At 46.3% G+C, this 20,656-nt stretch overlaps 1 protein-coding gene across 1 annotated transcript in view; it reads right to left on the bottom strand.

The window, feature by feature from the left end:
* Positions 1-20,656, bottom strand: part of LOC135366648 (26S proteasome non-ATPase regulatory subunit 1-like) — a 153,016-nt gene that overhangs the window by 10,242 nt on the left and 122,118 nt on the right. Inside the window, exon 19 of the mRNA XM_064599446.1 lies at positions 891-1,005. Coding sequence (XP_064455516.1) covers positions 891-1,005 — 115 coding nt within the window. The remainder of the gene's footprint in view (positions 1-890; positions 1,006-20,656) is intronic.

Genomic DNA, 20,656 nt, shown 5'->3' with positions numbered 1-20,656 from the left:
TTTGTCCGGAAAAAGAGAAAGTTGTGCAATCCGCCACAGTGGCTAACAAATAAGAAACGCTCCGACCGTCGCGAGACAAACCTCATTTTGCTCCCTGTCAAGACCGGGTTTGTTTACGCGTTCATCTCGTAGGAGCGACTTTCCGCGCATTCCTTTTTTTGGGGGGTGCTGGGGAGCAGTATTTCTTGAGATCCGGCAAGACTATCATTTCCACCAGTGTTTCCACCCACAGAGGCGCCGCAAGCGCGTCATCAAAAGGAGCGGGAAAGGACGATTCTCTTTCCCCCGTTGCTGCAAGTGCAGCTCGACATGTCGCAAAGAGTTGTCGCACTCCGTTGTCGACATGAATCATTCCAACGGTCTCGGCGTGTCAACATCTCAGCGGTCAAGTTACGACGGGATCCGTCGCTACGCGGTCCCGCGAACCTTAAAGAAGCGCTGAGGTGACCCCCCCCCCCCAATTTTTATTTCTATTTTTCGGTGCGGAGTGTTCTTCAACGAATAAAATAAGGTCCCGCGAAAGGTTCTGCACCACCTTCGAAAAATTCTCCCTCTCGAAAAAAAGGAGCGCATCGTAGAACGAGAGGACGTCGTGACGTCATAAATTCAACAACAACATTTAGGCACAAAACTTGTATACTTCAAATTAAATTAGTTTCGTACACCCCCGATAGATGGGGCTGCAAGCGGAAGCTGCTTGCGTTTTGAGCTGATGGCTGACGCAGCCTATACTCTTAAACTCTCTCTTGCTGCCTTTGTTTGCTTGTACGCACCGTTTGTTGGGTACGCTAACATTGCGCCGGCCCCCCATTCGGTGCGGTACACTGCGCACATCCCAGGACGCACCACCAACGTGTGTCAAGCCATCTCCAAAGCAACGTAAACCTTACCTTGTTTCCGGTTCCGGCGCATGAGATTCCGAGCGCCATCGCAGAACCGTAGCGAACGTTGGGATTGTAGCTTTCCGACAGGAGGGATACCACACTGGGGCATTGCTCGGGTGTCCTGCACAAAGAAAGGAACGCACGTGTAAGACCACCGTGTTTTGTGGCAGAAGGATGATCAGTGTTCACAATGACTAGAGGTGCGCGTGGGCACGGTTATCACCGCACCGCATCCTTGTCTGCGGATAGAAACATAACGTTTTGAGATCCGCGCGCCTCTGCAGTGCTGCGCTCGAATATACCCGTTTTATTCGCAAATACCCGTATTTACTCGCATATTTTGCGCACCCATAGTTTAGCACTAAAAATGGCACTAAAACAAAAAAATCCCGTAATGTGCGCAGCCGCGTGTGGATATCTGGCACGCGCGTGTCAGCGACCGTGGCGATTGCTTTTCGCAACACCGTCTGTGCTACCGAAGTTATTGCGGTGCTTTTGTTCGATTTGCCCGCACTTTCGGGTGATGGTTCACTGACGCGATGGACGATACTGTCACTCAAACTACAAAGCGCGGAAAGAACGCTGGACAAATAGGTTATGACAAACCTTACAGCACGACGTGACAAAGCTGGCGAGCGTAGCGTGCTTTCGGTTGTCAAGTACAACTAGCGGCGTTTTCCAGCATCGTCTCGACGTATTTCACCGGCATACGACCGGTAGTGGGCCGGCAATTTGCCTCCCGATCGTAAGCGTTTGTACGGTATTTGGGTACTTCTTTCGCACTTGCGCAATGCAGTGATAACGTCAATATCGGCTCTACCGAGAGCCTATCTGACCGGCATACTAAAATTTTGAAATTTTTGCGTCGTTTGAATATATTAACCAACGTTCCCGCGCAATTTGCGCACTCCCAACTTTTCCGACTATTTTTAGGAGAAAAAGAGCGCAAATTATGCGAGTAAATATGTTAAGTACTAGTGTATCTGCCGACGTCCACTAGGTGGAGCCATAATTGGGAATGCGTAGTGAATCCAAAACGGCGTCGGAGTGTACCATCGCTGTGCCTTTTATTGCTATTATAGGACAACCGTGGATGGCATAACGTTCTTCAGAATGTTTGCACGCTGAAAAGTCCAAACGTTTGTAACGTAACGGTTTCGTCATACGGATTTTTTTCTACGAGTAGAATGACCGCGGATACAACTAGCGTGGCCGCGGATGCGGATCTGACATGCGCGGATACCGTGAGGTGCTGTCAACCTCATCCGCGCTCAATTCTAACCCTTGCCAGGGACTGCAAAAGAACAACGCAGCGAACAGAAAAGCGCGAGCGGCAATACATTTCTCACTTTAGTCAACAACAACGGCGACACAAGAACAGCAACAACAACAACGTTGTAGCGGACGAGGCAATTAACCATAGAAGGACAAACACAACACAAGCCTTAGTCACAGCTAAGCTGGGTGGGCATCTTTGAGCGGCAATTACAGGGTGCAGGTTCGATGTCTTTTCTTCAACTGCCATCATTCAATTGAAGCAACAACAACTTTTTTTTCCTCAACTTAAAAACCCGAAACTGGGGGACAAAAAACGACAACACAGTTTGTCTACCAACGTCATCATGACGTTGGTAGACAAACTGAAACCGAAACAAATCGGAAGAGGAGGCCTGGGTTCCACGAATGGGCACTTGTTCGCTTCCTCCTACTGAAAGAAAAGTAGGACCGAAGGTCGCGCACCATCCAGGGACCATTGTAATCCCGTCAAGACCGTGGCTTTCGGACGCGACCTTGTTCGCTCCTAGCTTCGAGCGTAGTTCAACTCTACCAAATTGGTGGCGCTATCGAACACTATGACGTCATTTGTTTAGAAACAGGGAGAGGTCTATAGGATTGCTCTTGTATAGTGAAGCAGATCTCCATATGACATGGTGACATTTCTGAGCCCCTGCTCTGCAGTACATCCTGAGTGGTACTGTCAGATCATTATTAGCGCACTGTCTGGAGTACAGGGATTATAGGCAATAAGGATCAGGGAGGGCGTTGTTAGTCCTGGATGTAGCTAGGGGAGGACGAGGCGTATTGGCTTTCGGGTAAGTTGTCACACTTTCTTCTAAATGAGGACGACGCGGACGTGCTACGGGTCGGTTTCCAGCCGTTTTGTTGGTCTCACCCGCTAACTGAACAAATTTTCGACACGTAAAGCACGGCTGCGATTACTGATCACAAAACGTAAGTAATTTCACGCTTTGTGATCGACGAAGTAAACGACTAATGCACGGACACTGATTTCACGGACACGAGTTAAACACTTGAACACAGATTAGGTTTTCCTAAACTTCGTGTTAATCGTCAACGCTGTTTCACGAACGTAGCGGGATTTCCTGTCGAAGAGGGCCACATTGAGCCGTAGGTAAGACAGGGTTGGCGATAAACACCAAGTTTGGAGAATTTAATCTCGGTTCATGTTAACGCTGGTGAAACTTGGCTATGTAGTTCTCCTTTCTTAAACATGTGCAGCGTGCGGGGCTACAGCCATGAACGGCTTCACGCGCCGCAAAAGGCCTGTCACTATGTAACGAAGTAGTCATGTTCCTATTCCCTCCTTATTGCTCTTACAAACTGGACTCAACAGAACATATAGTGCTTACTGGACTTTGAGAAAAAAGGGGAAGAAAGTGAGTTCTGTTTAGACACGATGAAAACGATAAAATGATGAAGAGCGTCTGATGACGGATGGTAAAGGGTCTGATGAAGCGTCTGATGAAGGACGCTCTGATGAAGTACCGTTCTCCCACTTTTTTCCCCTTTTGGGTTCACTAGTCCCGGTTTTTACTCTTCTGTTTAGACACAACTGGGCAAAATGATATCCTGGACAGGTAATGTTAATTTAGGATCTCCCCGGAATGGAGAGCTTTCAATGCCTTTGGAGACGTCAACAACAAGCACGGAGGGTTCATGTCTTTATGCAGGGCTATACTAAACCACAGACGTGTTCCGCAAGCACATCAAAGAACTAGTCTTGCATTTAATGTTGTATGCCTTACAGCGGGAGCGAACCAGCAGGACTATCATTTCATTTCATTATCATTTCATATCGGTTCATAGCGCGGGATGCATGAATAAAAACTGTACAGCTAGGACTGTTCTGTACATAGTGCAACGCGTAATCCTTAAGATATGTTCTTTCCTTCTATTTTAATCTGTTTTTGATATGCGCCGTCAATAGGCGTTGCGTTCGATACATGTTCACGATAAAACATTACAAAAAGAATTGCGTATTCCCCAGCCTGTGCGACGACCGGTCCCACTCCTGGAGCCACCTGACAACATCCGCGCGGAGTGCTTTCTATATGTACCATTTTTCAAGCTAGCTTTAGTTTAATATGCTTGTCGTGTAAGCTAAGAGATCGCACCAAACTTCAGCAAGGCAATTTATTCACACAAAAATCGGAAGTGGTCAACGTGGCATTTCGCGCCGGGCATTTTCTGCGGCAGATCACATCGTTATACAGACGTTGGTAAGCTACGTAGGTAGGGACACATTCGTGGGAGGCTCTCGTAGTTTTCCTGCCGACTAGCACGACCAGATGGTGGTTATACTTTTCTTGAAAAAAGAAGAAAAAGAAGAAAAAAAACGAAATTCACAACAAAAGGAAGACGGTTGAGAGTATCTAAACTTTAATGAGACGAGACTTTCGTGCAGAAGGCTGCACTTCTTCGGAAGAAGAAAGAAAGAATGACCTATATTCCGGTTTATATAGTAAGTGGACAGTGAGAGCGAATTTACAGAAAAGAATAAAAAGAAGTCCATAACACCATAAAGCTATTAATTTCTCATGCAAGTAGCGCTTTTTAGTTTTCCGAATGGCAATTTCATTTTAAGGAAATCGACAAAGATCGTGTATGACAACAGCGAAGCGAAGCGGAGGACACTCGAGCCTCTCTAACGCTTATCTGACACCCGAGCTGATTATTTATGGTGTTCCACGATATAGAGGATCATAAAAACACTACCTCACAGTGTGGCGGCACTCGTCAGAAGCATCGATCGCGGACGGGATCGATACCAGAAAAAGAGTTCTCTCTCTACAATATACGAGGTGATACGGGAGAAATAAAAGGGAAAATCGTGCGGCGAAAATTTCTGTGGAGGGAGAGCAGAGCATGTGCTAAATTAATCGACAGAATTGGCGCAATTGAGAAGAAAATCACTTCACCGTTCCATTCACTTTTTCATTAAGGAGTTTTAAAAGACCTTAAATGTTGTTTTTAAAGCGTTACAATGGCCAACCACAGTCGTGTATATTCTCAAAACAGTACTTTGCCGTATAGCACGCACCTATAGTCAAATATCGTTCCGAACGACGTCCGTCTCTACCCTGAGGCGTAGAAGGGGCGTAGGCCTTTTGGGACATTTGTACAATTATTTTAGGTGTCACGAAAAGGTGTACGCCCCACGCCTTCCACAAATCAAGAGTGACGGAGGTATCACTCTCTTCAATGATTGGCTCTCATCGTGCTATGTGGCGAAGATTTGTTTTAAGAGTGTACGGCATGCTACCCAGTACGCGTTTATTACCGTATTTTCCTGTGTATAACGCGCGCGTTATGCAGTAAAAACGTGCTCAGAAGTGGTCCTGCGCGTTATACACGGAAATATTGCCCTGCAGAGTTCTTTCTCAGGTCGGTGACGTACAAATTCCAGCCTCTTCCAGGGTGTGCTGTGGCTTTCTCCCAAATCTCTTAGGGCCAGTTGACAAAACTGGCGAAAAGGCGCTTGGCTTCATAAAACGGTGTTGATGCTGCTTAAGGTCAATAATCCTGAATTCATTTCGGAAGGCTGGCGTGATTGAGAAAGGACGCGAAACCGAAAGCAGAGAGGAGACCGAAGTATAGTGTTACACACCGACTCTGTTGCATCGGGGGTTTAACGGCTTTGACTAAATGTATTTTAAATAAAGCATGTGCATATATACACCGCCTTGGTTTATTGTTTGTTGTGTGTTTACTGGTGGCAGCAACAATACGGTGCGCGTTTTTAGGGGTGTGCGTTATACACGAGTGCGCGTTACACAACGAAAAATACGGTAGGCGAAACGGAAGCTGATGATTCCAGACAATTATGTCGCAAGCTGTACGTATTATTAGTGCGCTCAGACGCAACGAATTTTGCCAGCTTTCCAAACGCTCCATGACGAAAAAAAAAAAAAAAAGTGTCTCGGACCGCCTGTAAAGCGTGCTTTGCCGCATGATCCCACATTATGAGGTGAAGCAGCCTTGCAGTGAACGCTGCAGGAAAATGCGCGCGCTGTCGTTCAAGCCCAAGCTTTATCAAACGCGGCAGACGGCATTCAATTGCGAAATTGAAATCAAAATTAGAATAATAATTCAATTAGCGTCGCTGTGATGCAATAGGTGAATTTCACCAGGCGGCACTCGTGAGACAAATAGTCCCAGAGAATCGTCAACGGCACTATACCGCCATTACGACTACCGCGCTCATAAAACCGACCGCTTATCACTTCCGACTTGTGAAAGGCGGCGCGGGGGAGTACTCCATTTTGTGACAAAATTAACTTAACCGCATAAGTGTCACGAACAGGCGGACGCCTCCGGTTTTCAACAACATTCGGAATGAGAATGTAATGCGGTGAAGTGCTGTTTTTAGAGTGTGTGCCCGCACTTACTCGAAATGAAACGTCCATCAAAACCCAATCACTCAATCAGAAAGTCAAGCACGGCAGAAATAACCTCGGCACTGCGCTGCAGACGGGCCTGTCTGTCATCTTTCATTGCTCCTCCAACACAATTGGGGGCGCTGCTTTTTGAATAAGAAATGCTTTCACGTCTTGGGAGGAGGTGGATGGAGGGGGGATCGATTTTTCGTGCCACTTCTAAACCCCACAATAGAGCGTGCTTTCTCAGCTTTTCCCAATGCCCGAAAACGGCACTTTCCCCCTCGGGGGCCTGCTAGCACAACCGGTAATTCGCTCACCTAGTCGTCGGGGAATTGAGTATTCCAGCCTTTTATATTTCGCTTGCTCTCACACCTCCTCATCTATCACGGACGCACAATGCACCTGGAGACTGTCACTCGGAGAGAGAAAGAGAGAGAGAGAGAGAGCTTGGGGCCAAGTAACGTGACGGCGACTCTCTGTAGCGTCGTTAAGAACCTGTCAGTATTGTACAGTTTCGAAAAGTGTTGGCGTTCTTGTAGAAAAACTAAAATGCAAAAAAAAAAAAAAAAAAAAACATCTTCTCGTGGAATGGAAGCTGCGGTTACCCGTGTGTTCACACGAGCGACATCCTCGGGGAAGATTCTAGTAAATGAAAACGCAAAAACTTCTAACGGAGCCGAAGTTCCGCACTGCGCACTTAGCAGACGACACCGCCAGCGTCACTTCCTCTCGTCTGCTACGGAATACCTTGTGGCTGGGTCGGGAGGATATTCCCCACGGTTAGCAGTGCACCTGAAGCACGACCGCAATTTACGCTTTCCTTCTACTTCTCAAGAAGCGCGACGAGGCGGAGAGGCCCCGGATTGGTCTCCTCTCAAGCGATCGGCCGCGATGATTGGAGAAAATCGTTTAGAGGAGATCAATGGGAGCCCGCTCCGCATTGTCGCGCTTCTTGAGGACGAGAGGAAGAGGGAAAAGCGTAAATTGCTGTTTCTTTCACCCGTAAATCACAAACGACGCGACGGACGCGACGCACTTCGAGCTCCGAGGCGTTTTCCCAGCGTGAGAACGTTCATCGTCTCCGCTCCCCGCGCCACGTTGGAAGGCCGCCAGCAGCTTTGGCGAAGAGACGGAAATGGACCTTCGAGGAGTAATGTTGCCAGACGCGATGCACACTGCGCACCTTATGACGTCACACTTATCAAAACTAGGAATTAATTTTATGGTACTTCCGTTTTACCTACAGGAACAATATTTTTGGTAGGATACTTTTTTTTTCTCTTTTATTCCGTATTAGCGCCGCGAAGCAACTGGGGCTATGAACGACGTACAGGGGAGTTAGTATGCGTCCTGGGCCAACTTCACGGGGAGCTGTGCCGACGTTCGTCCGGAAAGTCTGGTAGGATACAGTGAAGGACACGTGGTATGCGATGGCATAAATTCGACAAGTTTATGAAGACAACGAATGAACACGCACGTGAGACAACAAAAAGACAGACGGCGTACACATAACGAAGAAAAGAATGAACGAACGTTCCAAGCTACCTTTCTCAACGTTGCGCCACACCTATGAAGCCTCCTTATATCCGTCGAAAAATTGGAAAATCCATCGTCCCGGTGAAGGTATAAATTGAAGCAGGAGCCTCAGAAAGCTGCCCATATTTCGAAACATCGACGGCGTTTCTGTATGGCTTTTTTTTTTGTTCTTGTCGTTGTCGTTATTTTGTTCCGAAAAATCTCTACCGAACATTTATGGGGACTTTATGAGGACCATTATGGGCTGTTTATGGACGTTTATCGACTCTCACGGATGTAGAGGTCACTACCAATCTTCGGCTCTCATACAAGTTTTTATTTAAAAACAAAATCCTGCAAAGCCAAGACACTTCGCAAGTGCTAGAAATGAAATAGTGCTACGTCAATAGTAGTAGTACATGTGACCCGCTTGCCCTAGAAATGTTGACAGTAATGCCGCCATTTTTCGCTCGCGCTTTGGCGAACTCGTCTACCTACTACAAAAGCGGAAATTTCCGGGAGCTCGTCATGTTTGCGCGAGGTTAGATAGATAAGATAAGATAGAGATAGAGAAATTTATTTCACACGCAAGGTGTCGGAAATCAGGGCAAATCACTGACTAGGGCCTGACTCCCTTACATTACATTCGATCTTTCAAACAAAGAATCTGCTAAATGTTTACATCAAATTACAGATGCAATCAGAAAAATCTGGACAAGAATTTTGACAACAAAAAACAATGTGCAAACAGGAAAAAAAAAATCTATCCAACAGAGAGCTTTTTAATATTATAATCTGATAAAGCAAAGATATGAATATCAATAGAAGCCAACATATACAACAAGATAGGACGCTGATAAGTGATTGATTGTTTGCCATAATTCGTTCTACTAAACGGCAGGCGACATTTTGGGGCAGTCCTTAGAGGCTACGTTTATCTATATTGATTCATCGAGATAATGCTCAAGTGTTGATTGTTTGTCCTTGTGGGGGTCATCGTTTTGTAAAACTGTAATACGCGATATTTAAGTACAAAGAATTTAATTTTAAAATCTCATACTTATGAAAAAGGAACTCTGCATGATCTGTGTACGACAGACCAGCAACTATACGGAAGACTCGTTTTTTTTTAATCATAACAATTTGACTTTCGTTCGAGGTTGATATCGAAATATATTTCAAAGTAGGGCAGAAAAGTACATGCACTACAAACTGCAGCGAGTAACTATCCCCAAGTCGAAGTGATTCAAGAGAATGCAATTTACTGCATAGCCACTCGCGCTATTTCAGCATATGCTTAGCACGCGTTCGTCGCACTTTCATCCACTGGAAGTCGATTGAGAAACACAGATATTTCCCGGCAATCTTGGCAAAGCTTCAGACATCAGTCACCCCGATCCAGACGGCGTCCACGGTACACAATCGCGGAGAGCATTCACCGCAAAATGCTTCCCAAACGCGCTCCCACGCCAATTCGCGGACGTCATTATTATTCAGACCGTGAAATTAACTGCTCATACAGTTATCGATTCCAATTAACCCAAGATTGAGGTAGACCCAAGCAAACACTAACGTAAACTGCCGGGGCTGAATAAACATTGAAGTCAAATTTAAGCCTCGCCACTGTATGTTTACGAAAGCGCGATGTCAGCGTAGTGTAATAATAGCACATAATAGCACACACGTGATCAACAATCTGGGAGATGTGGTAACCAGTGCCACCTCTGGCATCCACCGTCTTTTCGAGAAACTGCAGTCTTTTTTTAGCGAAGCAAACATCACTGCACGGGCGGTGGGAGCGCCGCAGAGCGGTACCGAGACGAACCACGCAAATGTAAACTTTTAAAGGGACGGTCGCGTCCGTTAAAGTCACAGGGGTGGCATCCAATGTATTCCTCCGTAGACGAAAGCGTGCTGGGCGAACGCAATGCATCCTGGACAGGTCCTGGTCGCACGTCACAGCAAACGTCAAGGCGCACGTGACCTTAAAGATGGCGGCGCCCGTGATCGGCGGCCAAGCTGTTTGTAAACAATGCGGTTGTTGTTTCTGGACGACGTTTTGGATGTTTTTCGATCACGGTAATTATTTTTATCCGATAATCTTGCAGTAAAACGCGCAGTTTTGCACAGAAAGCCTCGTATTGTTGACTTCCAAAGATGTGGTGACGACTGCGCGTTAAGATTTACCGAGCCGATGCCGTGTACTTAAACTAAGGAGAAATTGGCTACCATGTTGCGGAAGAAGCACCGCATAGTTTATGCTAGCAAAATATGGTAATCTCTTGGTGTTATGACGGCGAAAATATGTCGGTAAGGGGCAAAACGACATATAAACAAAGTCACATGACCTGAAAATGACGTTTCTATGACGTGCGACCAGGACAAGATGGCAGTTTTGCCAAAAGCACCCGCTTGAGGGTAGTTACAACAATGGCGGGTTTGTGTCACCCCTGTGGTTAAAGTGGATTTTGAAAGTATAGAGTGTCATTTTATCCCTCGTGGACCACTGACCCCGGTATCGAAGATCCCACGTCAAAAGAGTGGCGTAGTTTGACTGTTATTCGATGGAGTACACGACACGAGCAGACGCCGGATGTCGAGAATATGCCGGAATTCCCTGTCTGGAAAAACGAGAAAACGTCCGTCTGTAACCGGCCAATGATGGCACGCCTTTTGCGAAGAGGGATGCCGCGGCTGTCTCACAGAGTCACGGGGCGTCTGGACGGCACCTTTCCTCCTCTCAGCACCGCGCTCTCAATCCTCCACTTTGCCAGTGACGTCACGCTGCCGGATGTTTTTTTTTTTTGACTGCGTGTTAGCGTCGCGAAGCAACTGCGGCTATGAGCGGCGTACAGATGTGGACAGACGGAGAGAGGACAGCAGGAAGGAGTGTGGGGACAGGGGGATTAGTATGCGTCCTGGGCCGACTTCAGGGGGAACTCTGCCGACATTCGTCTGGGATGTATTCGGAAAACCCAGGGGAGACCTCAGACAGCACAGCCGGCTGTAGGATTCGAACCCACCACCTCCCAGTCTACAGCACGACCTTGGTTATCACCAACGAGCGGACGCCTAATCCCACTCGGCCATGACGCTGGTGTCATGCTGCCGGAGCCTCTGAAGCTGCGGAAAGGCGTCGCTGATCTTTAAAATTCGTTTATTCATTATCTAAGCATATTTCCTACTAAAAAAATCCAAGTCAAGCCAAGCAGAATGCCGGCCGATGCCGAACATATAGTGGCATCGGTTTCATAGATCGGTTTCGGGATGGGACCGTCCCCTTAAAATGAAACTTCACCACCTAACACGCCGGAGTTCAACCACAGCACAGAGCGATACCGTAATCACGCATGATTGGCAAAAGCACGGGGCGCACGCCCTTATATGAAAAATAACATAGCTGCATTAAGCGTCACAAAAAGGCGTGCGCCGCCCATTTTCCAACAAATCAGGGGAAAAGCGGACGGTGCTACCTGGTGATGGTGGCTGGCTCGCAGCGCGTTATGCGGTCGAGTCCCGTTCAAGTAACCAGAGAGTTTTAGTAGATAGTACGCTATCACCTTTGCGGACGTAAGGGATAGCGTTGATGTTTCTGCGCACGCCCATAACAGAAAGAGAGCTTCGCGCAGTGCGCAGAACCACCAACGCTATCTGTTACGACCGCTATCGCCTTTGCGTACGACCTACTCAAGCTCTCTACTCTCTCGAGTACCTCCGTCGTGCAACAGAGGTACGCATACAGTCTACGACGAGGGAGGCACACCGACCCCCCACGCAGCCCGGATGCATTCATAGTACATGTGCTCGACTGGTTGCATGTCATCCCACAATAGCTCGGTGGCTCGTAAAACGGATTCAATGTCAATAAAACGCAACTGAAGAGACAGCGCTGTCCGAGAACAACACGATCGATGTCAATCCCAGAAACGAACAGAGAAAACGCATCGGAGCTTAATGAAAAAAAAAAAAGGAAACGTCGATGGTTGCACGATCCCAGCTCCCCTCTCCCTGCCTCTCTCTCCACAACATAGAAAGATAAGAAACACGGGCGGACTGCAAGGAAACTATACTACGTGCCTCCGGCGTGGCCTTTCCGAAAGTGCAGCCAGGGCTGACGATATTATAATGGCAACGTTGCGTGATTTGACAATATGCGGCTCGCAATACGGGCAGAAATATTAAAATATTCAGAAGAGTGACCGCCACAGCAAAGCGAAAGTAAGCGAAGGAAGGAACTGTAGTCAGTGAAAGGAAAAGCGAGCGGTGCACGGGGGGAGAAATAATAGATGAAGCTCCGCCTATGAAATAATGGAACGGCAACAGTGTCTTAACAGGCGGAGGGAACAGCACATCCTCGCCTGTACACTCTAAAGGGTGAACCGCATGGCACGAAAAACTGGCCGAACCGAAATCGGGACGGAACTTTTCTCTGTGCATCACCGCATGCTACCGAAATGCACTCCGAATTTCGGCCGAAGACTTCTGGCCTTGGGGAACATCGCCTTTCAACCATCCGGGTCAATGAGATAATCCCTGTATTCATAGGAGTAGAAGTCGCACACACACGGCAACAGTCAACCCCATTGCTACGTCATCGTTGTTATGGTTCTCCTTCCGGCTGGATAGCCATTGGTTGCTTCTACTTTTTCGGTTGGCGTCACTTCCCATTTCGGAGGAGAAATCTGGCTTGGCCAGATCGGGCCGAATTCGGCACGGAATTCTGTTCTCCGAAAAGGTTCGGTCCCGAATTCGGTTCGGAAAGAATTCGGACGCTTTTCGGGCCATGCGGTTCACGCTTAAGAAAAAAAAAGAAGAGTAAAATACGGAGCAAGTGCAGCTTCTAGTCCCATCTAGATTGCCCCCCCCCCCAATTACTCCCCTAACCGCGAGATTTACTCCCCAGGACTGCAAATTGCAACTGCACTTCGAAAATGGCCTTCCGAATGCAAGAGTCTACGTAATATGGTGCTTTGGACAATTTGATGGCATAATGCTGTATAACTCAGCCAACTTAGCAAATTTTCCAGCCACACAGAGTAAGAAACAGTTAGCGCTTCTTTCTTCGCAAATTATGCCCTATATATGTCGCAAGATTTTATATCACTCGATATATCACGGTTGAAGGTTTGATTCAAAGTATTGTCATGCATGCGCGCGAATTATGTACCTGAGACCCTTAGAACAGATCGTGAAATGCAGTTTCCAATCTGTGACATTCATTTACTCCCGTGCATTTAGTCCTAAAAGGGACCATTTTTTGTGGCAATGCATTTAGCCCCGAAAAGGAGTAAAATTAACGATGAAAACCTTGGACCGGTAATCCAGAAGATGTGGGTTCGATCCCTACAGCTAGCTAACCTTTTCAGTGACTTTCATCTTTCATCGTTGATTTCTTAGGCAATTTGAGGCTTTGTTTGTATCTGTCCCTTCTATGTTGTTCCAGCCTCAGAACATCAGTTTATCTCCAGTAAAATTACTCCTTTTTTTTTCTTAGAGTGTATATCTCTTTCAAAAAGCTGACCTACTCCAGTTTCACGGGAGAGTTTTGCTACAGAAGTTTTAAATTTTCTGGCTAATAATCAACGGCCACTTAGTGACTGATCCAAGTGAATATGTTACATTCTCTGGCTTAACAGAATCGCGTATTAGACATTGTAAAACTATTAAACTTGAGAAATGTCGAACTGGTAAGTACATGCATTTATTTTTCCCATATATGCCACGTCAATGGAATTCCCTCCCTAACAATGTTGTATGTTCAACTAATTTAGATGCATTTCTTGACGATATCTCCTCTTTGCTAAAATTCTAGCTTTCAATTCATACATTTATCTGAGTATTGTGCATTTCAGTTTGCTCTGTATTTAAGCACACGCTGCGTATTATTTATATTGTCTTCACTCCTGTAACGACCTCTTGGGCCAACATTACTCTAAATAAATAAAAATAAAAAAATAAAATTCTCGAAACAGAACTTCGCCGCATAAAACGGTCCCCAGCGAACTGTAATTCCGAAGAGTATATTCTCTTTCCCTGTTTTGTTGAAGACGTGAGGCGTGCGCCCTTTTTTTTTTTTTTTTTTTTGTGACAATTGATGTAACTGTACAACATATTGCGCTTGACCCACCCTACACTTTGCAATAGAAACTACATAAGTGTCACAAAGCTATTACCCACATTTTGCCTCGTCTTACAGCTTCTAAGACAAAATCCGAAATTTATCCTCCCGCTTTAAAAAATACAATAAAACCCGCGAAAACACACTCACACTGCAGCGACTCGCGGCCCTAACGTAACGCGACCCAACGTTCCGATTTGAGCGGGACGAGTTAACCCTTTTTCGGTCTCAGTTTTTGGGACGACCGCAACAAACCCCGGATAGTAAAATGGTGGGTCTGAATAGCGGAAGCGCTAAATTGCGCGTGGCTCTGTCCCGACTCACATCTTTCCTCGATCTACCTATAGTGGGTAGATCATTAGCAATTCCCATGCGTAAGGCAAAACTTCAGGTTAATTCCCTCGCGCACGAATAGGCATAGCTTTGACTGGATAAGAAAGTAAAGCAGCCACCCTGCCACGCAGCCTCGCCATCATCATCATCATCACCAAAGCACTAGCACGAGGGGCGAAATACTAGCAGTCACGGGTGCAACACCTGCACCGGGAGCTTCCGTCATGTTAGCGAAAGCGAAGGGATGGAAGCTACAGGAACCGGAAGAACAAACCACAGGTCACGTGACGCGATATTTCCGGTAGACTCTGCCAATAGGTCTCTACCGGAGAAACGTCATCATGACGTTGGTAGACAGACTGAAACTGAAACAAATCGGAAGGGGAGGGTTGGGTTCAACGAATGGACACTTGTTGGCTGCCTCCTACTGAAAGAAAAGTAGGACCGAAGGTCGCGTCCCTTTCATGGACCATCGTAATCCCCTCAAGACCGTGGTTTTCGGGGGCGACCTTGTTCGCCCCCTAGCTTCCAGCGTAGTTCAACTCTACCAAATTGGTGGCGCTGTCGAGCACTATGACGTCATTTGTTTATAAACAGGGAGAGGTCTATTTTAGTTGAAACAGTCGGCATTGCTCCGCGGAGCGGCCTTGGCCCGAAGACCGAACTGCCATTAGAGGACTCGGAGTCTGCTCCCAGTCTGCCAACAGAAGACAATTACTCCAGAGAGAGCAGCCAGACTTGCTCCGGAAGCGTTCCCAATTCGCCAATGGAATTCAGCGTTAGTCGAAAGTAAAGCCCGCTCTCGGGCGTGTTGCTCATCAAGCTCTGCCACGGTGGGAAGCCTTGGTGCAATGAATAATCAATCATCGCGCCGCAAACGATAATCACCAAACGGAAGTGGTAGTGCGGAGAAGAAATTTCCCTTCACATTGGCGAGTATAAAGACACAGCAAAGAGCATACATTGTAGTCAAATAATATGATGTGCGTCCTAGAAAGCAAGTAAAATGCTAATAAAAAAATAATAATAATAGTAATAGTAATAATAATAATAACCCAAGCAGCAGAACATCTTTGTCCAGTATCTGCTGGATATCGGCAGTCCTGGAGCAATATTGAGGCCAAGAAGTTGTGCAACTTGGGGATAATAACAATAACAATGTATTGACATTATTAATTATACTGGTTATAGTAAGGGCGGCTACGCGGAGCGGTCTGGCATTGGTCCCCTGGAACGGTCTCCCGCGATGATTGGGCTTCGCAAACCCCGTTCCCTTAAATTGCTGTGGAGGTAACGGCTTCCTTCATCCAGCAAGGAGAAATTTTTGCCCTTTAATGCCCTCCTGTCGCTCTAAGGCAGTGGTTCTCAACTCATATCATTCGAGCCAACCAGTGTCTGCGCCACTCTGACATCGAAGACCCACAAGTGGTGGGCGTACTTGAGTGGGTCAGGCGAGCTCAATGTCGGATTATTGATTAATTAACGTAGTATATTATTTAATTATTCATTTTGAGGAAGGATCGCTGGTAGGGCAAACCTGCGACGAAGATAGGTCCTGGATGGGAAGTACTTGAAGTACCATGTAAAGCACCAAGTACTGCTTTAAGTACATTTCTCAGTACTCGTACTTTACTCAGAGTACATTTCACTTTACGTACTTTGTACTGTACTTTTCGTAGGTACTTTCCTTTGAAGTACTCAAGTCCCCCAATTGGCAATACGAACGCAAAGTTTGGTCTCAAAATAATTTCTTTTGATTTATATTAATGAGTCAGGTTTAAACAATCCACGCTTTCAAGCTGGCACTTTGCAAAAATGTTAGCTAAAAGCTTTCTGAAGATAACAGTCGAAACATAGTTACGTTACGTTTTATCACAACTAAGTACTGGAACATCGAGCGATACGATCTAAATTTGTAATGTATATACTTGATGAGCACTTTAGAATACCTCTTTGTACTTTACTTCAAGTACATTAGCAGTATGGTACGTTGTACTGTACTTAAAGTATACAACGGGTGCTAGGTACGGGTACTTGATACTTTACTTCAAGTACAATCTTGAGGTACTTTGCCCATCACTGCCTGGATATCTACAGCAGGGTTGCGGAGTTGCCACTCCGGGGCTGGAATGATTCCGGAATCATTCCAGATTTATCAGAGCCCGGAATGGCATTGGAATGGAATGGCGGAAAATGTTCTGGGAGTGGAATGGGAATGGAATTAAGCATTGTTTCGCAGGCGGAATGGAATTGGAATGGAATGGCGGAAACTGTCCTGGGAGTGGAATGGGAATGGAATGGCGGAAACTGTCCTGGGAGTGGAATTGGAATGGAATTACGCATTTTTTCGCAGGCGGAATGGAATTGGAATGGAACGGCGGAAACTGTCCTGGGAGTTGAATGGGAATGGAATTACGCATTTTTTCGCAGGCGGAATGGAATGGGAATGGAATGGCGGAAGCTGTCCTGGGAGTGGAATGGGAATGGAATGGCGGTAACTGTCCTGGGAGTGGAATGGGAATGGAATTACGCATTTTTTCGCAGGCGGAATGGAATTGGAATGGAATGGCGGAAACTGTCCTGGGAGTGGAATGGGAATGGAATTACGCATTTTTTTCGCAGGCGGAACGGAATTGGAATGTAATGGTCTGGGTGCCACACGGTCAAGGGCGATGGTTTGGGCTGGTTTTAAGAAAAACTAAAATGGAGATTTTTGACTTCACTAGTGTGAGGCCCGCAACCTCACATCACTTGCACCAGTTCCTTTAGTGGAAAACTCCTGTAATGATGATGGAGGAGGAAGAGGAGGAGGGTGAAATAACCTTGTCTTTGTGAATTTTTCCGTGCTGGGTAATGTCAATCTCCTTTATAGCACTGCCTGGCTAGCTAGTACTGTTACTGGTCCTAATTATTTTATTGGTGGAATTAAAGGAATGGAATGGGGTTGCAAAGCCATTCCAGGAGTGGGAATTGACCATACTTTTTCATTCCGAGGAATTGAAAGGAAATATAACAAATCTTCGTTCCTGGGAATTGAATTGGAATGGAATGGGTGATCCCATTCTGCAACCCTGATCTACAGCCTATACGACGAGAGTCAAAAACCCGACGTCTCGCGATTTCGCTACCAGTTCCCAATGACAACAACGGCCCGCAGGACAGGGTCAAATACCGTATTTTCCGGTGTATAACGCGCGAGCGTTTTACAGTATAAAAGTGTTCTGAAGAGGTCCTGCGCGTTATACACGGAAATATTTTCTTACAGAGTTCCTCGTCTGGTCGGTGAGGCACAAATTCTAGCCTCTTCCAGGGTGTGTTGTGAGTTTCTGCCAAATATCTTAGGGTCAGTTGACAAAGCCGGCGAAATGACGCTGGACTTCATTAAAATTAATGATGCTGCTTAAGGATGCTACTGAGCAGTCAATAATCCTGAATTCATTACAGAAGGCTATAGCATGATTGAGAAGGGACGCGAAACTAAATAGGTTCCAAATAGAACATATACATATTTTATACACCGCCGCGGAAGTACAGAAGCTTGTAGCGACCAGTGATGGCCACTAACTACTTCTACAGTAGTTTAACTATAACTACTAACTACTTTGTGATTGAGTAGTTTAACTAGTAGTTCAACTACTTTTCAGGGGAGTAGTTACAACTAATTTTTTTAACTACTGCAATGTAGTTTAACTACATCTATAACTACTTAACGTTGTCCACCAACACCAATCCCTCCTGGTGTTGCTGGATACTTAAATATGAATCGCGAGCAATAATAAACTTTGGCTCGAGCCATTGCTACGATCGTCAAATACAAAGCTTGCGGCGGGATTCTTTCTGTGCCCACGCGATAAACGAAGTTGCAGAATTATTTCGCAGCAAATGAGGCTTCACTAGACAAGCATTAAAAGGGAAGATTTTGTACACATGCACGACACAATTGCTCTGCAGCTCCGTTCTCATCAAACAAGTAGCTCAAGGTAAAAGTCAGAAGCACAATCGTGCCGTAAAGCTTGCGGCAAAATCGGAAGTAGTTGGCGCCTTAGGTAGCTTAACTACTGTAGTTAACTACTTAAAATAGTAGTTTAACTAGTAGTTGCCACTACATTTCTGCAAGTAGTTGATAACTACTTTTTAACTACAATCAGGTAGTTTAACTAGTAGTTTAACTACATGTAGTTAACTACTGGCCATCACTGGTAGCGACATTGCGGTGCGCGTTATACAGGGTGTGTGCAGAAAAACGTTACGCGCATTTTTACATGTAACTCGAGGAACTTCCGGTGGCGTACGATGGCGTATTTACGCGTGCGAAAGCTAAAAAAAAATCCTGGAAGCCATACTCAGAGTAAAAAAATAAACAGAGCGCGAAAACATCGGCTTCCATGCATAAGAATAGTGCGGTCATGACCGCGAATGGTAGTGCATGGCGGTCTCAGGAGAGTTATGTGCAGGCACCGCTAGGGGCACTACCGATAAGCATCCATGTGGGACATCGTTTCGATTTCTGCAGAGCCATTTATAGGGAGAGTTTGGCCATTCTCTGATCTTTTGCCGCCTCGTGGGTGGAGCCTATTTTGACGTCAGAGTCGTCGTTGCGCCGCCCAAAAAGCCTGAATCCAAGCAGAATCCGCTTACCAGCCATCTGATGCGCGCCATATTGATGCTGTTCGTCACCTTTGTTGTCGCAATGAATGCAGTCTACAGGAATAACCGGCTTATGACCCACAACCGCCTGTGATAAGGGGGACTTTGTTGCCAAACTGAAAGAGTTCAAGGACGAAAGGCTTTGGAAGGACAATGTACGCACGTGTCTTCCCTCCTTGCATCGTAAACAACGATCAGCATCAATATGGCGTCGGCGACCGGCTGACAACGGGACAACAATAGAGCACGTCGAGGGAGGGGGCTTAGCCGTGACGTCGCATGACGTGCTTCAAGTTAGGCTCCTCCTAATGGCCAAACTCTCCCTATAAACGGCTCTGGATTTCTGCAACCGATAGCTCCCCTAGCGGTACCTGAACACAACTCTCCTGCGTCCGCCATGTTGCCCTATTCTGATGTACTGAGGCCGACGTTTTTCGTTGCTCCGTTTATTTTTTAAGCTGAGTATGGCTTCCACGATTTTTCTGTAGATTTCGCACGCACAAATGCGCCGTCGTACGCCACCGGAAGTTCCCTAGTTAGGTATAGACAACAAGCTAAGTGCTTAAATGCGTGTTACGTTTTTCTGCACCGCACACCCTGTACATGAAACTTTTTTTCAAATTCGGCCCGGCTAGGGGTGCACGTTATACACCGGAAAATACGGGACTATATTTCTGGTCGAAGACGCAAGCCTCGAGCACGCACTCAAGTTTCACTCGCGGAACCTCAGCGCCGGTTGGGAAGCCGCTGCCCAAAGGAGACACTGTAGTACCTTTTCTCAATTTCTCCCGTTTCCAAGCCATAAAAGTGACCGCACTGCACTCACAATTGAGAAAGTATCCAGACCATTTCGCGCAGCGCTTCAGCAGAGAGCTAGGTACTCCAAAACATATTTCTTTTTAATTCCACCGCACTGCAATCGCTCATTTTTTCTGCCACAATGTTTCCTGTTCTTTTTATTACTATTTTTTTTCTTTTTGGCGGGGCTTAATAGACATCCAACGCGAAAGAATGCGAGCAGAGAAGCCAATATCAGCGTTCCAAATTTGGGCCAGAGTTCGATCAGAGCACTATCTGGAAGCGAGGGTTGGTTAGGGGGTTTGAGTTTTAATAGGATACGTCGCTCGGGCACGGCTTCACCGCGGGCGAATGTATTTCGACCGCAGCTTACTGCATGTATAGCTCTAACTAAAGCTGACGTATTTATATCCGGGTGTTTCACGAAGCGCACGCCCCCGGCTGAATAATTCGTAAACAGGTGGCGCCATCGAAGAACTTTTTCTTTTTTTTATATATATATAAAGATATCCTTGAGACGTCGGATATGAATTGAGTAATGAGCGGCTCATTTCCATACGCTCGGTAATTAAATAAACGTCCGAACTTTTAAAATTCACTTCGCACGCTTACGAAACCTCCGTTTTACGTATATCGGAACCTTCGAGGGAACATATTCGAAGAAGAAGTAAAAGCTGGAA

The sequence above is a fragment of the Ornithodoros turicata genome, chromosome 8 (genome assembly GCF_037126465.1).
Source record: "Ornithodoros turicata isolate Travis chromosome 8, ASM3712646v1, whole genome shotgun sequence".
Classification (NCBI taxonomy): Eukaryota; Metazoa; Arthropoda; class Arachnida; order Ixodida; family Argasidae; genus Ornithodoros; species Ornithodoros turicata.
Note: the sequence above shows the minus strand (reverse complement) of the source record. Positions and strands in the feature narration are given on the sequence as shown.